Raw genomic sequence first — 15,017 nt, forward strand, 5'->3', positions numbered from 1 at the left:
CATGCATAACACTGAAACCACAAGCCTTAATGTTTAAACGTACCATCCAACATTCTCCAGTATTCACTTACCTTCAGGAACAGTAAACTGCATCAAATGATACAGCTTAACACCGTTTTATATATATATACCGTTTTATATATATATATATATATATATCAGTATCACTGGGGATATATATATATATATATATATATATATATATATATATATATATATATATATATTACCACAGCCTCAAATACCAACCATTGACCTGCTTATTACAAGTTTATTGGTATATGATGAGGTGTTTTCGTACACAACCCAGTAAGCTCATTTGCACATTTTTGGAGGAATCTAGAAAGAGCAGTTTCCAGAAGAACAGATTTACTTCCTGAAATAAAACAGGAATCTGAGGTGATAATGGAGGCAACAACATTAGAAATGTTTCACCCTACCTGTGTGGCTTTAACTGCATGCAACAAAAACTTCTCATTTCATGAGTTTTGTTCTTTAACTTTATCTGATATTTTAACTGAGGGGGGTGTAGCTACACACACATTCATGGAATGCCCGATGGGAACTCACCTGTGTGAAAAGATGTCTGCTGCATGTATTAAATGAGATTTGATTGATTTATTTCCATCCACCCATCCATCCATTTGCGGCCGCTTATCCGGGGTTGGGTCGCGGGGGCAGCAGCCTAAGCAGGGGGGCCCAGACTTCCCTCTCCCCAGCCACTTAGGCCAGCTCCTCCGGGGGAATCCCAAGGCGTTCCCTGGCCAGATGAGAGACATGGTCCCTCCATCGTGTCCTGGGTCTATGTTTAGGACCTCTTCTGGTTGGACGTGCCCAAAAAACCTCTCGGGTAGGCATCCAGGAGGACTCCTAACCAGATACCTGAGCCATCTCAACTGGCTCCTTTCGATGTGGAGGAACAGCAGGTCTACTTCAAGCCCCTCCCAGATGACCGAGTGTCTCACCCCATCTCTAAGGGAGAACCCAGCCACTCTGCAGAAAAACGCTTGTATCTGCAATCTCATTCTTTCGGTCACTACCCAAAGCTCGTGACCGTAGGTGAGGGTAGGAACATCGACCGATAAATGGAGATTTTTGCTTTCTGTCTCAGCTCTCTCTTCACCACGACAGACCGGTACAACGCCCCCATCACTGCAGACGCAGCACCAATCCGCTTATCGATCTCACGCTCCATCTTTCCCTCACTTGTGAACAAGACCCTGAGATACTTAAACTCCCCGACTTGGGGCAGGACCTCATTCCTGACCTGGAGAAGGCATTCCACCCTTTTCTGACTCAACACCATGGTCTCAGATTTAGAGGAGCTGATTCTCATCCCAGCTGCTTCACACTCGGCTGCGAACCACTCCAGCGAAAGCTGAAGATCACGTTCTGATGAAGCCAACAGGACCACATCATCTGCAAAAAGCAGAGACCTGATCCTCAGGCCACCAAAACAGATGCCCTCCACACCTTGGCTGCGCCTAGAAATCCTGTCCATAACAGTTATGAACAGAATGTGTAACAAAGGGCAGCAACACTCTGAGCTTGTAGAAATAATCAGTTTACATATGAAAGCAAGTGGAAATGATATTCATTATTATTATTATTAATAAGGATGCATATCCATGGGTTCCACCCCTGAAATCTTATGGTACACTTCGAATGCTTCTGGTTTGCTGTTGTCCCTCTCCACAGGGTGGAGGCTCGGATGCTGAACGTACAAAGAAGAAGAAAAGAGGCGATCGCTATTCTGTCCAGACTTCACTCATCGTTGCTGCCTTGAAGAAGATGCTCCCCATCGGCCTCAACATGTGCTCTCCTGCTGATCAGGAGCTCATCAACTTGGCAAAGATCCGATACTCTTTGGTAGTTTTTTTAATGAGCACTGTCAACATTTGTTTATTCAGTTAGAGCTATTAGATAGAGGCGGAGAGAGTTACTGATGGGGTTTTTTGTTATGTTTATTTGCTTTCAGAGAGACACAGATGAAGAAGTAAGAGAGTTCCTGCAGAATAACCTCCATCTTCAGGGCAAGGTATTGTATCTGACCTGTTAAGTGTTAGTTGTGAAGTAACCCACTTCAATGAAAACCGTCTGTTTTTAGCGTATTCTTGAGGCATTTTTCTGATGCTACAGGATGAATCTAAAGATATTTTAGCTCAAAATTGCATTTCTGATTATTTCTGCATTCAAATGGCTGTGAGTCAGTAGCAGATGGAAAAACTAAAACTGACTGGGCTTGTGATGTCACAAACCCACTGGGAAGCACAACATCCACTCCACTCTGCCCCCTCAGGTTCTGAGGAGGATTATCAATATTCAAATGTCAAATGCATAGTTCAACTAGTGAGATAACCTGACTCAGATGCAGGAGACCTGAGTTTGAATCCAGGCCGGCACATTTGAGACAATCATGCATTAATAGAGTAATTCTGTAATAAGAAGCCCTAATTAAAACTAGTTGGAAAGCTAAAGTGTAATGTATTAACAACTCTTTAGTGTAGAGCCAGGTGTTGAATCATAGTTAGTCACATCACATTTCAGAAGTGTCTTTCTTTTCTGATAAAGGTGGACAACCCCTCCATGCGCTGGCAGATGGCGCTGTACAAGGAGATGGCAGGAAAGGCCGAAGACGCTGATGCTCCAATGAAAGTTGTCAAAAGAGTGCAGGAGGTTTCTGCTGTCCTCTATCATCTCGAATTAGTGAGTCTGCTATAAATGCTTGTTCCTTCCCTTCCTTTTAACATTCGTGTTTGTTCCTGGCACTCGTCTCGTTATCGTGATTTATAAAACTGCCTTCCAGAAGGGGACGGTTAACCAGCAAAAAAAAAATGAGAGAGAATTCAACTGAAACCAAATCTGAAATATTTCTACCTAAACCACAACGGGTAAACAGAAACATGTCTGTTCCTGCCAGACAGAACATCCTTTTAAATCAAAGAAGATGGTGTGGCACAAGTTGCTGTCCAAGCAGAGACGCAGGGCTGTGGTCGCCTGCTTCAGGATGACACCACTGTACAACATCGCAAGGTAAGAAAATGGTGACTTTTGTCCCAAATTTCATTCGGTTCATTGGGGCCATCGGGTGGGGTTGTTTTGCAGGCACAGAGCTTCAAACATGTTCCTTGAAGGATACAAACGTAACTGGATTCAAAGTGAGGGGTACTCATTTGAAGACAGGATGATAGATGATTTATCAGTGAGTAACGTCTGCTGCACTTTGGATCTGGATGTTCTCCACCATCTCTCACTTTCCTGATTTTGTTCCTGTAACTCCCAGAAAGCAATGGAGCAGGAGGAAGCCGAAGAAGAGGAGGAGAAGGAAACAAAACCGGATCCTCTTCACCAGCTAATTCTTCATTTCAGTCGAACGGCTCTGACAGAAAAGAGGTTAGACAGCTCTGTCCTCATGCTGCAGCACTGAAGCCATGAGTTGTTGCAAACCACCACTTCAGAAAGGTGTCATTACTTCTGAGTCACCAAGCTGCTGCCTGCTCTTCTCCCCATTCCAGTAAACTTGACACAGATCACCTTTACATGGCATACGCAGATATTATGGCAAAGGTGAGTTTTAGTTCAGAGCTTTGACATTAACTTTATTGGACATTATTGGAGCTTAAATTGATTTCATTTCTCTCTGTGTGTATCTAGAGTTGCCATATTGGTGATGAAGAAGAAGGTGGAGATGAAAATGCAGAAAATGCTCAAGATGAGATGTCCTTTGAGGTGCGACAGTCAGAACTGGTAATGGGCAGCCAGGGGCTAGGGACCAGGAACACAGTGGAGCGGTAGCTCTCCATGCATCGAGTGACCTCATCATTGGAGCATCACGTCACACCCACCTCCCTCTTTATCTCTGTTGTGTCTCATCAGCGTTGTCTTTGTCTCTGCACTTCTTGTCTAATGTGCTTCATTCATTGTTCCTTCATTCAAAAACCCACAACTCCAGTCCAGATGGGCTATATCAGCCTCAGTCGCTGTTAGCAACCAATTATCAATGAACACCAAAATTATTTGGCTTCATTGAGGCAGATGTGGCATTTATTGTTTCATAAATTAATCCTGCTTATTTCTTCGTGCCTTCAGTCTGGATTGGGTTTCACGTGGGTTATTTAATGTAAAATTAACAATAATAATCTCACTCATAATACATTTAATGTTTAGAATAGTTGCTAAGTGGACATTGTAATCAGTTTTTTAAAGTATTTAAAATAAACACAAACATCATCATACACTCAGTAGTTCGGGTCAGTCTCCTGATCATCACATCACTATGTCACACTGACTCATGTTTTAGACTCAGAGAGGACTTAGATTTCGCCAGTTTCACATTCTAAAGTCACACAATCAAAACAATACTATTTATTCCAATAAATCATACAATAACAAACATGAAACTGACAAGAAGACCTTTACATTTAAGATAAAGAAGGATTTAAATAGGAAATGTACTTAAGTCTGAACTAAAATTCGACACAGTGGACCATGCCATACTTATGAACTGAACCAGGTAGTGGGCCTTCAGGGAACTGCCCTGAACTGGTTCAGATCCGATCTTAGTGACATAAGTTTTTGTGTGAGGCTGAGGGATTTAGCCTCTGGAGCATCCTCTTTGCCCTTTGGTGTTCCTCAGGGTTCTATTTTGGGACCACTGCTTTTTAATCTCTATATCCTTCCTCTGGCAGCTATTTCTAGGTGACATGGCATGTCGTACCATCTGTATGCCGACGACTGTCAATTTAATGTTTCATTAAAACCACAAGATCCAGTGCCACCGGCTGTGGACTGTTTAAATGAAGTGAAGGCATGGCTTTCAAATAACTTTTTATATCTGAACAGTTGGAGGCTCATTTTTTTGTCCCTCTCTCTCCCTCTGCAGTTAACCCTGTACTGCCTCCCTGTTTTGCCATCTTAGTGAAGCCAACCGTCACTAGCCTTGGAGTAGTTTTGGACCCAGAGCTGCGGATGGACTCTCATTTAGCGAGGTGGTTAGTTCCTGCTTCTTTCAGCTTCGTCGGCTATCAAAAATGAAGTCCATCCTGAATAGACGCGACCTGCACAGTGATCCATGCATTTGTGATCTCTCGCCTGGATTATGCTAATTCCCTTTTTTATGGATCTACTTCTTCTACAGTTGCGCGCCTCCAGTTGGTGCAGAATGCGGCGACCCGCCTCCTGACATTATTATGCATACATTATTATAATAACCCTGTTATTGTTAGACGAGCTGTGGTAAAATTTAGATTTTAATCAGAGCCTGATGAAGGGGTTAGGGTCAGCATCAGACTAATGATTATAGCCAGAGCAAATTTACCTCCTACTTTGAAACTGAGCTTTCAGATGGATGTCTTCTGTCTCACAGATGTCCCAGCATGTGGGTTGTCCCTGAACCAGGGCAGGATCGTGTCCACTGTGTAGCCTACCAGCTCAGTGGCGTAGTGGTAGAGTGTCCACCCTGAGACTGGGAGATCAGGGTTCAGTTCCTGGTCGGGTCATACCAAAGACTTAGAAAAAATGGGACCCAATGCCTTCCTGCTTGAAACTCAGCATTAAGGGGTTGATTGGGGGGTTAAACCACCATATGGTTCCCGAGCGCGGCTGTGTCTGCAGCTCACCACTACCCCAGGGGATGGGTCAAATGCGGAGAACAAAATTCGCACACACATCAGTGTGTGTGACAACTAATGGGACTAACTTTAACTTCAGGGATGATGGATCTACTGGCGTGAGTTAGTTTAAAGTGACAATGTTTTGCTTTTACCGTTAAATTCTGGACATATCCATCAAAATGTTGTTGAAAAAGATTTAAATGATGCCCAGTTATTGAAAAATATCGGCACCTTTGTAAAATATAGCCATAACAATTGGGTCTTAAATACATGGGAGCGGGTCTAAGGGTGTTTCTCAATGTCAAGGCACCTGGCCTCACAGGGCGATGTCTTGAGGCCAGGCGCCTTGCTTACAAGGACACTGTCCTACCTTGGTCAAAAACGGTTAAACGGAACGGACTTGCATCACGTGACGACGTTCACATAACATTACGTGACATGCGAGATAACATTATGTTTTATATGTTTCTTTTCTTTTCTTTTTTTTTTACTTATTCTTATACGTTTATAACAAACCTTTTACTTTTAAAATTGTGTATATATTTGCTAAATTAAATATGCTGGCAAGTTACTACCTGATAGCCACCAAAGCTGCATTTACTAGGTAACTAACCAACCATAGCTAACTGCTTTGGATATAAAAACATTTCAGATATCAGCTTGATAGCTGCAATTAGTTGACTTACATTTAAATTAGAAAATTTTCCCTAAAGTAGCTGCCGACTTTAAATCCGCCATCCTCTTAAAAATATTGCGGTGTATTCTGGTAAATTTTTGACCAAGGCCAGGCTACAAGACACCTCCCGTGTATTCTTGCTCAGCTAGCTAAACTGCTAACAAACGGAGAACAGATGCCTCCGTAGAACATGAACATTCGAACATGCCTTAGCGGTGATGAGTGCATCATGGTAAGAGCAGAGGCAGATGAAGACACGTACCCTCCATGCCTGGTGCCTACTGTGCAAACCTGTGGAGGGAGTTTATTATCTGTGTCACGATGAGGCAGGTGGAGGTCGAACCCAAAATGCAGAACGACTCGAGGCAGAAGAGGTTGTAAGAAAATAAATTCCTTTTATTAAGGAGGAGGAGTAAAATACAAAAAGCATGAAGGACCTGGGAAACTCGAGGAGGACAAAACAATGCTGACAACATCAATGGACCAACAAACACCGAGGGACAAGACAGGGTTTTTAAACACAGAGGGAAGCAATCAGAGGAACAGGTGACAGGTGTGAGGAATGAGGTCTTGAGAGGAGACAGGTGCCATTAATAAACTAAATGGGGAAAGAACTAAGCAGAGGGGGAGATAAACCATAACCTATAAAACACTAAATAACTGAACCTAAAGACTAAGGGCAAAGATAAACAACTAATGACTAGAGGAGTGAGGAAGACTAATAAAGTGCGGACGGAACACAAAAGGAGACTAATGCAAACCAAGAGGAACTACGGGGGAATGACTAGGAGGAAACGCGAGGGAAGCCTAGAGAGAGCTGGGGAACACAAGGAGACGCATGAGGGGAACAAGGAGGGGGCTGCGGACCACAGGGACACAGAACATGACAATCTGGGTTTTTTGCAGGTGATCTGGTCCAGGTTTAGTGGCATTATGAGCTGATATTCTTCCCTGATGGCAGTGGCATATTTCAAGGTGACAATTCCAGGATTTATTGATCTCAAATGGTGAAAAGGTGATTCAGAGAGCATGAGATATCATGTTCACACATGGATCAGCCACCACTGAGTCCAGACTTGATCCCCTTGGAGAGTCTTTGGGATGTGCTGTGGTCAGACTACCATCATCAATGCAAGGTGAAAATTCATTGCTGGATGGAAATAAATATTGTCAAAAGCTTATTGAAACAATGCCACAGAGAATGTGTGCCTTATTAAAAATAAATAGCATTTTTGGATGTTGTGTGTTTGTCCAGGCAGCCTGTAAATACATACATGTTTTATTCTCCTTGATGGTGTTTCTTCTCCACGAGTCCACATCTTCCCTTTGCCTTTGTAACCCGAACCGTGGGTTTGGCTGTGAGGACCGGCACCACACTCCATATGTGCCGAGTCTCGCCTCGTTTTCATTCATTCCCTTTGTGCTGACGTTACGCTCAAGTGTCAGCTGAGTACGCATTTTTTTTTGTTCTTTGTCCAGACGTGTCATTTTACATTACTGAAATATTTATGGATTCAGAAAAAAGGCTTGGATAGACTGAATGCTTATATCAAACTGGGGAGTCAGACATGCTTCAACTCAGGAAATTACATTTTTATCAAGATGGCTGAAACCTTCACTGAAAATATCTTGTCATTCCTCCCAGTTCATGTAACTGTGTCTTTTGTTTGTCTCTCTGTCGCTTTCTCCATCGCTCCATGTCATTTTATAACTGCAGCCTTTTTTAACATGGATGCTACTGACCAGTGTTCCCTTCCCCACTCACATAGCATACTGACAGACTACAGTGAAAGGCAGGGTAGAAAACACAACACTAAATTAGTATATTTGTACATCATCCCAGTTTGGACAGCTCAGATGGGTTTCATCAGACACAGTCCAGGTTTGAGGTCCAATAGTCCTAAACACGTTGGGTAGAGCAGGGACAGCTATGTGTGGGTGGGAGGGAGGGGTGAGGGTGGGAGTTGGGGGAGGGAAAGGGAATGAGGCATGCTTCAAGCTCCTCCATTTTGTGGTTGAAAAGATGAATGTCCTCGTAAATTAGTCTCTTGATAACTGTTTGTAAAAGTTTAAGTCAAAGTTTTCTCCAAGTTCGTTTGAGTTTTCACAAAATGTTCCTGGAAAGATGCAAAGATGTCTATGAAAGGCCAGTGACAGCTTCCATCCAGAGTTCTTCTAGGTTTCGTCCAAAGCATCTTATTTGCAGAGTTGCTGCAACTGAGACACTTTGGACGGCTGAGCCAGCGGGGCTCTTTCCTGTAGTCTAACGCTTGCTGCGGCCAGCAAACGTGAAGACATAGAGTAACAACTCCATTACTAATGAAGTGAGGTGAGAGAATGTGTGTAAGAGTCAAACTTTGAAATGACAGTGATAACCCAGAATGCCAATGCATGAAACGATCCAAACGACACGTGGTGAATGAGAAAAGAACACGGTTTGTTATTAGCAGATCTTTAGATTTAAGGATAAAGTGAACCACAAACGGCCAGATGTAAAATATGGTGTATTCTGCAAAAGGAGAGTGATTGGAAACTTGATGTGAGGATTTGAATCTCTTTGTTGGAATAAGTTGTGTTTGCATTATTCAGACTTCTCTCATTTAGGAGAGTTACAAGAATTCAGCCAGTGAGCACAAACTAATTATTGCTCAAACCAGATACAGCAGAACACATCCATCTATCCATCCATTTTCTTCCTCTTTGTCAGGGCTGGGTTGTCAAGGTAACAGATCCAGGAGGACAACCCAGACATCCTGCTCCCTGGTGACTGACTCCAGCTCCTCCTGGGACACCTAAACAATTCCCAGGCCAGAGATGATATATAATCCATCCTGTGACTTCTGGGTCTGCCTCGGGTCTCCATCCAATGGGACGTGCCACAAGCCCCCAGAAAACATCCCTCTGTAGCTGTTCTGTTGAGGCTGTGCCCAACCACCCTGTGGAAGAGGCTCACTTTAGCTGCTTCTACCAGGGATCTTATTGTTTCTGACGTTGTAGCGAGCGTTGGAATGTAGACAAAGCTGTAAATTGAGCTCTAAATATTCACCGAGGCAGACTGGTGCTAAGCCAGTGTTGCTGCTGGCGAAGCCCTGGTCCAATGAATCGTCTTCTGGACCTTCCCACTGTCAATCAAAAATGAAATGTCAAGATCAACCCTTTTATGGTTGACAATCACAGCCACAGTTTTGGAGGAGCAGGCCCGTGCTGTGAACCAGCCAAGCGCACACAGAAACGAGGTTTTCATAGATACGACTCATAGTAGGAGCTTTTTTTTTTAAAAAAAAAAAACAGCTCTTCAAAAACAAATCTAGTCAAAAACTCCTCTGTTGTTTCTGGTTCGTGCAGCAGAACATTTCACTAAACCATCACTAATTATTTCTGAAGGTTTGCTCAGACATCCTCCTAATCTGTCCCATGCAAGAGTTGTCCTGATCATGTTGTCCCATCACAGGAGAAAGAAATGGAGAAGCAACGGCTGCTCTACCAGCAGTCTAGACTTCATAACCGTGGTGCTGCAGAGATGGTCCTTCAGATGATCAGTGCCTGCAAAGGTCTTCTTCCTGTCTTTCCTCCATCATTTTTCCTCTAAACCTGCCTGAATTGTATTTAAGGATCTGTTTTCTGTAGGTGAAACTGGTCCCATGGTGTCCACAACCCTCAAGCTGGGCATTTCCATCTTGAACGGTGGCAACAGCGAGGTTCAGAGGGTACGTTCTCCTTTGTTGTGCAATTTGAATGCATGTTTAAAGGGACACTTTAAAAAAAAAGTTCTTCTTTACTTTCAGAAAATGCTTGAATACTTGAAAGACAAGAAGGATGTAGGCTTCTTCTTAAGCGTCCAAGCACTGATGCAGACCTGCTGGTCAGTTTTCAGCCATAATAGCAGTTGTTCTTGTGGTGGAAGTAGAGGTTGAACACTTGTTTATGTTCTCCAGTGTTTTGGATTTAAATGCCTTTGAGAGACAGAACAAGGCCGAGGGGCTTGGCATGGTTTCAGAGGAAGGAACCAGTAAGTCATCACGTTTTTACAGTTGAGATATTTAGGATCTGTTGTTTGATGTAACAATTGAATTATCACATTACGATGCAACTGAAAACACTTTATTACAATATGTATGAATACACCATTAATTTAAATGAGCGTTTTGTCTGAGTTTTGCTGTTTTTCATCAAAAATTAAAAAGTCCATATTGCGTAAACACATTGTGTATTCTAATATTTATGTTATCTGTAGCATTATGGTACCTATCTTATAGAATAATCAGTGATCTAACATAGTGTATTATTAACACAATGATATATTCTAGTTACAGTCATTTCATTCGTATGTCTAGTAGTCTGACGTGTCGTTTGGACTGTAGTCCTCTAATTCTGAAGGTTATTCCAGAACTCCACCCGTATGAATCTGCCATGGAATGTTGTTAATATCCCCCTCCTCATCTCTTAGTCCTCTACTGTTGTCAACTCACTGATCCTCTCTCCCTTCCCCACGATCACTGCCACCTCTCCCATCTCCCTCCTTTCATGGTCCTCAGACATGAACCTAGACCGGGGTAAATCATCTTCCTTCCATTGGCCTCGCTGCTCTCTCATTCCTCTGTCTCTCCTCTTGTTCCATCACTTCCTTGTATTATAACAGTAGTTTTACTGAGAGGAGATTGTCCATATTTCATACTCACTGCTTGTTTGGCCTGTTTTTCATGTTCTGTTTATTTCAAAATGCCCTGGGTGGAATCTAATATGTCCTGCGCACCAAAACAATAAGACTGTTACATTTTAAAACTCATTTAAACTATTTTTATTTGATTTACTGAGATTTATTACATTAGATTCCCTTCAGCATTTTGATGGACAATGTCCCTGCCTCGTTGACTTTTAACCTTAAGTCCAGTTTATGCTTCTCCGTCCGTGCGCAGAGACACACCAGTCTCCGTAGTTGTGAGGGCTCTCCAACGGGCCCGAGCCCACTTTTCTTAACATCTGTCAAATGCAAGCTTGTGATTGGTCAAGAAGCAGTTTCCCTTAAATGTGTCAACAGCACCACCATTGCCTCCTCAAAAAATAAAATGAGAGCTGAAGACGTCTAGCGGCAGACATGTAGCAGCTGGAGGAATTCCTCGTGTAAAAACTCGGAAAAAACTAACGTTTTATCCACCCGTGACCGGAGGGGATAACCCCTATTTCACACTGGAAGCATCGGTGGCGCAGAACAGCAGCGAAACGTTTTACTCACCAGTTCCAATGCGATCCAGTACACACCGGGAGAGTCTTGGCCATGGGACGCCATCCTCGCTGGATCTCAAAATCCCTCGAGACTTCAAAGTTCACAGTTTGTTTACGCCATCCGCCATTAAACCAAAAAGAAGGAAATCACGCTTGATTTTGCAGTTTGATGCCATATATGTTGTTCCTCTCCACTGCCAGGATTAAAGCCACCGCTGCACTGGAATGATGCAGGGAGTAAATAAGCTGTCAGGCCACACGTATTGACGTAATCTACATAGATATGAAATAGCATCGCTGCAGTATTTTATTTTGAAAATTACTGGGGGTTTTACACTGAAACCGTGTGTTATTTCCTGTCTAGCCCTGTGTTAAGCGCGAGAATGAATGTGTCCCAGAAGCAGCACACTGCAAAAATAGAACCTGATCATCTCTATAGCGGCACGGTGTGCCGCTTCTGGGACGCGCCTGAAAGTTGCCGCATCGCGGATGGTTTGAAACACCGCCGTAGACTATAATGGATTCGTTTTCAAGCAGTGATGTCCCACGCCGCTGATGTTTCCAGTGTGAAATGGGGTAAAGCGTTTTACTTGTGGATGGAAATGATGAGAAACGTGGGTTTAAAGGTGGCGAGCGCACGAGGAGGTGGAGGAGAATGAGGGACAAATCTGTCCTTGTTAAAAAAGTCTGCGAAATGCAAAAAACACAATAAATGCACAATCCTGGACCGGATACTCGACAGGATACCTGAGAATAACGCTATGCCCTCTGTTGTCCTGGCAGGGAATTGCTTTGCAACGCTCCCCAGGTAACGGAGAAGTCCGGATGTAAAACGTTTGTCAACGCATGCACATCTCTCCCTCGTGGAGCTGGCGGAGAAGCACAAACTAGGCTTTAGATGTGGCGTGTGTGTGCTGGGTGTGTGCAGTGGTGAACTGGGATTTTAAAAATGTCACACTGATTTCTAATTACTTTGTTAAAGCTTTAACATTAATCATTTTTATTGCTTATTGAGAACATTTGTTTCACTTTGCTTTGAAGTATGCTGACAGTAGAGATTTTAAGTCCACTGGTGGTGAGATGTGGTATTACATCTGACCAATTGATCCATGTGCACGGAAAAATGCTAATTTCCGGGTTCTGACGGGAAGAATGGGCTAGTTATTTACTGCTAATATTATGCTAATGAAAATACTTGGTAAATGAGAGGATTTAGATGTTTTAACGTAGAGCGGAGGATCTTTTTCTTTCTAAATAAGGCTGAATAATAAATATCTAACTTATAATAATAATTAGCAAACGACCGTAACGTCACTGAAATTGCCGCTGGTTAGTTTCACTAAATGGACGCCAGAAAATAACAACAAAGCCTGTCTGAGACGCTCCAAACCAACCGGAATAGTGTTACTGATTCATACCAAATCATTGGCCAAATGAAGGACTTTAGTGGCAGATAATGTCTTATTCAGAGGCTGCACTGCTGCCACAACTCCCATTATGGATAGACGCCGATCAGAGATGGATATTTCTTGTGAGTAAATGAAAGTAGAAATAAGGTCAAGGTAGCAAAAAAAAAAAAAACACCTGTAGTTACCATTTAATAATAACACAACGTGTTTGTCAAGCCCGTTTCTGTCAAGTTAGCACAGCCATGCTGTGTACTCACCTCCATCGTTGTGCACATACAGGGGATATGTTCAATTTGAATCCCTTCTCTTGTTTGCTTTGTGGAGCAGATGAAAAAGTGTCGACAATACGATGAACGTCGTCAACTGAAATGTTCAGCAAATTCCCAAGGGATCTGGAAAAGTACAGTTCACTGCACACACCGTCCATGTTGCCATCACTGTGAAGGGGACAGGAAGTGCCACGGCTCTCCGGAGTTCATCAACCGGAACTAGCGTTTACGATCCTGTACAGGGTTGTCAGTTCTTCCATGGACAGTCTTTAGGAAATGTATTAAATGTTTGTGAATTGGAAAGTACATTTCAGTTCACCCCTGAATACGTAAAATTATTGTTTTCAATTTCCATCATTTTATTTGCGCAACATCCCATAAAGTTTGTACATCATCTTCATGTGGCGGTATGGTTGTTGTTGTGTCAACATGAAGAGTTTGCATGGTATTTTGGCATGCTGACTGACACGTGACCCTATGTCAGTAAATGATTCACGTTTACTTGTACTTTTTAGTTTAGTGTAAGTCAGACCTTCATTTATAATAAGCAATGCTCTGTCAGAGGTATCAGCTGCAACGTGTGTGATACCTAAACTCATTTAAAAGTGCTGGTAAGTTAAGAAATTTTACACTGTTTACAGTGAAAGTGTTTCAGTCAAGTAGCAAGAGTACAATTTTTACTTTGTTTTTAAATTTTACTGCAAAAATCCCAATTTTTGTCATTTTTATTTATTCATTTTTAGATGAGAAAGTGATGGCGGATGATGAGTTCACCTGTGACCTCTTCCGATTCTTGCAGCTGCTCTGTGAAGGTCACAACAACGGTGGGAATCGCTCATATTCCAAATAAAATCAGTGAAACACTCAAAGAAATTCCATCAGAAGCAAACGCTGAAAACTGACTACTTCTGCTTTGCTGCAGATTTTCAAAACTACTTGCGGACACAGACAGGCAGCACAACAAGCATCAACGTCATCATCTGTACTGTGGATTACCTCCTTCGACTTCAGGTGCACTTTGACAGTAATCCACCTCGCAGATGGTGCCCTATATGAAGACTTAAAATAATGATTTCTAGGCCAACGCTGGGGATTATGACGATTAAAAAAACCTGAAGCATGGCTTGACCCCGCTGATGCAGACTATTCAAATGATACTTCTCACAGATTTACACTTGATAATTCTGTTGTTTTCTTTAGGAATCTATTAGTGATTTCTACTGGTACTACTCTGGCAAGGATGTCATTGATGATCCAGGCAAGAAGAACTTCTCCAAAGCGATGACAGTGGCTAAACAGATTTTTAACTGTTTAACCGAATACATTCAGGTACATTTTCAATAAGTCAAACATTCATTAGAGTTGAGTGCAATTGTGTGTGTAACCAACATGTTCTTGTTATCAGGGCCCGTGCACTGGAAACCAGCAGTCCCTGGCCCACAGCAGACTGTGGGACGCCATTGTGGGTTTCCTTCATGTCTTTGCCCACATGATGATGAAACTGGCTCAGGTACACAAATGTTGAATCTGTTGGTGAGAGGGTTTGACCAATAGTTTTTTTTTAACATCATAATGCAACAGCATATGTTTGTGAATCAGACCACTGATGACATATTACAGGTGTGGCTCACTGAAAACCCATTTTTTTAATTATTATTTTTGATTCTAATCAGTCAGTCTGAGTTTTTCATGCAAGCTAAACATGAAAATAGTCTCCTACACCCATCTCTTGCATTAGGTTCATATAGAAAATAGATGGTGAAACTCTAGGATTTGAAACGCCTAACAGATCTACGTCACACTTTTACATTCATGGACTCGTGGACTT

General features: G+C 42.5%; 1 protein-coding gene across 4 annotated transcripts in view; it reads left to right on the forward strand.

The window, feature by feature from the left end:
- Positions 1 to 15,017, forward strand: part of LOC107386401 (ryanodine receptor 1) — a 59,218-nt gene that overhangs the window by 39,080 nt on the left and 5,121 nt on the right. The window contains exons 74-90 of one of the 4 annotated variants that reach the window (XM_015960766.3): positions 1,699 to 1,869; positions 1,979 to 2,038; positions 2,572 to 2,706; positions 2,921 to 3,033; positions 3,106 to 3,202; positions 3,284 to 3,393; positions 3,516 to 3,567; positions 3,655 to 3,747; positions 9,740 to 9,839; positions 9,916 to 9,995; positions 10,074 to 10,150; positions 10,224 to 10,297; positions 10,824 to 10,841; positions 13,933 to 14,013; positions 14,112 to 14,200; positions 14,390 to 14,518; positions 14,595 to 14,699. In XM_015960766.3, the coding sequence (XP_015816252.1) occupies positions 1,699 to 1,869; positions 1,979 to 2,038; positions 2,572 to 2,706; positions 2,921 to 3,033; positions 3,106 to 3,202; positions 3,284 to 3,393; positions 3,516 to 3,567; positions 3,655 to 3,747; positions 9,740 to 9,839; positions 9,916 to 9,995; positions 10,074 to 10,150; positions 10,224 to 10,297; positions 10,824 to 10,841; positions 13,933 to 14,013; positions 14,112 to 14,200; positions 14,390 to 14,518; positions 14,595 to 14,699 (1,584 nt within the window). The remainder of the gene's footprint in view (positions 1 to 1,698; positions 1,870 to 1,978; positions 2,039 to 2,571; positions 2,707 to 2,920; positions 3,034 to 3,105; positions 3,203 to 3,283; positions 3,394 to 3,515; positions 3,568 to 3,654; positions 3,748 to 9,739; positions 9,840 to 9,915; positions 9,996 to 10,073; positions 10,151 to 10,223; positions 10,298 to 10,823; positions 10,842 to 13,932; positions 14,014 to 14,111; positions 14,201 to 14,389; positions 14,519 to 14,594; positions 14,700 to 15,017) is intronic. The other 3 variants (XM_054730527.2, XM_015960768.3, XM_015960769.3) reach the window with 3 other exon arrangements.

Source organism: Nothobranchius furzeri, chromosome 10, assembly GCF_043380555.1.
Source record: "Nothobranchius furzeri strain GRZ-AD chromosome 10, NfurGRZ-RIMD1, whole genome shotgun sequence".
In the NCBI taxonomy this organism is placed as follows: Eukaryota; Metazoa; Chordata; class Actinopteri; order Cyprinodontiformes; family Nothobranchiidae; genus Nothobranchius; species Nothobranchius furzeri.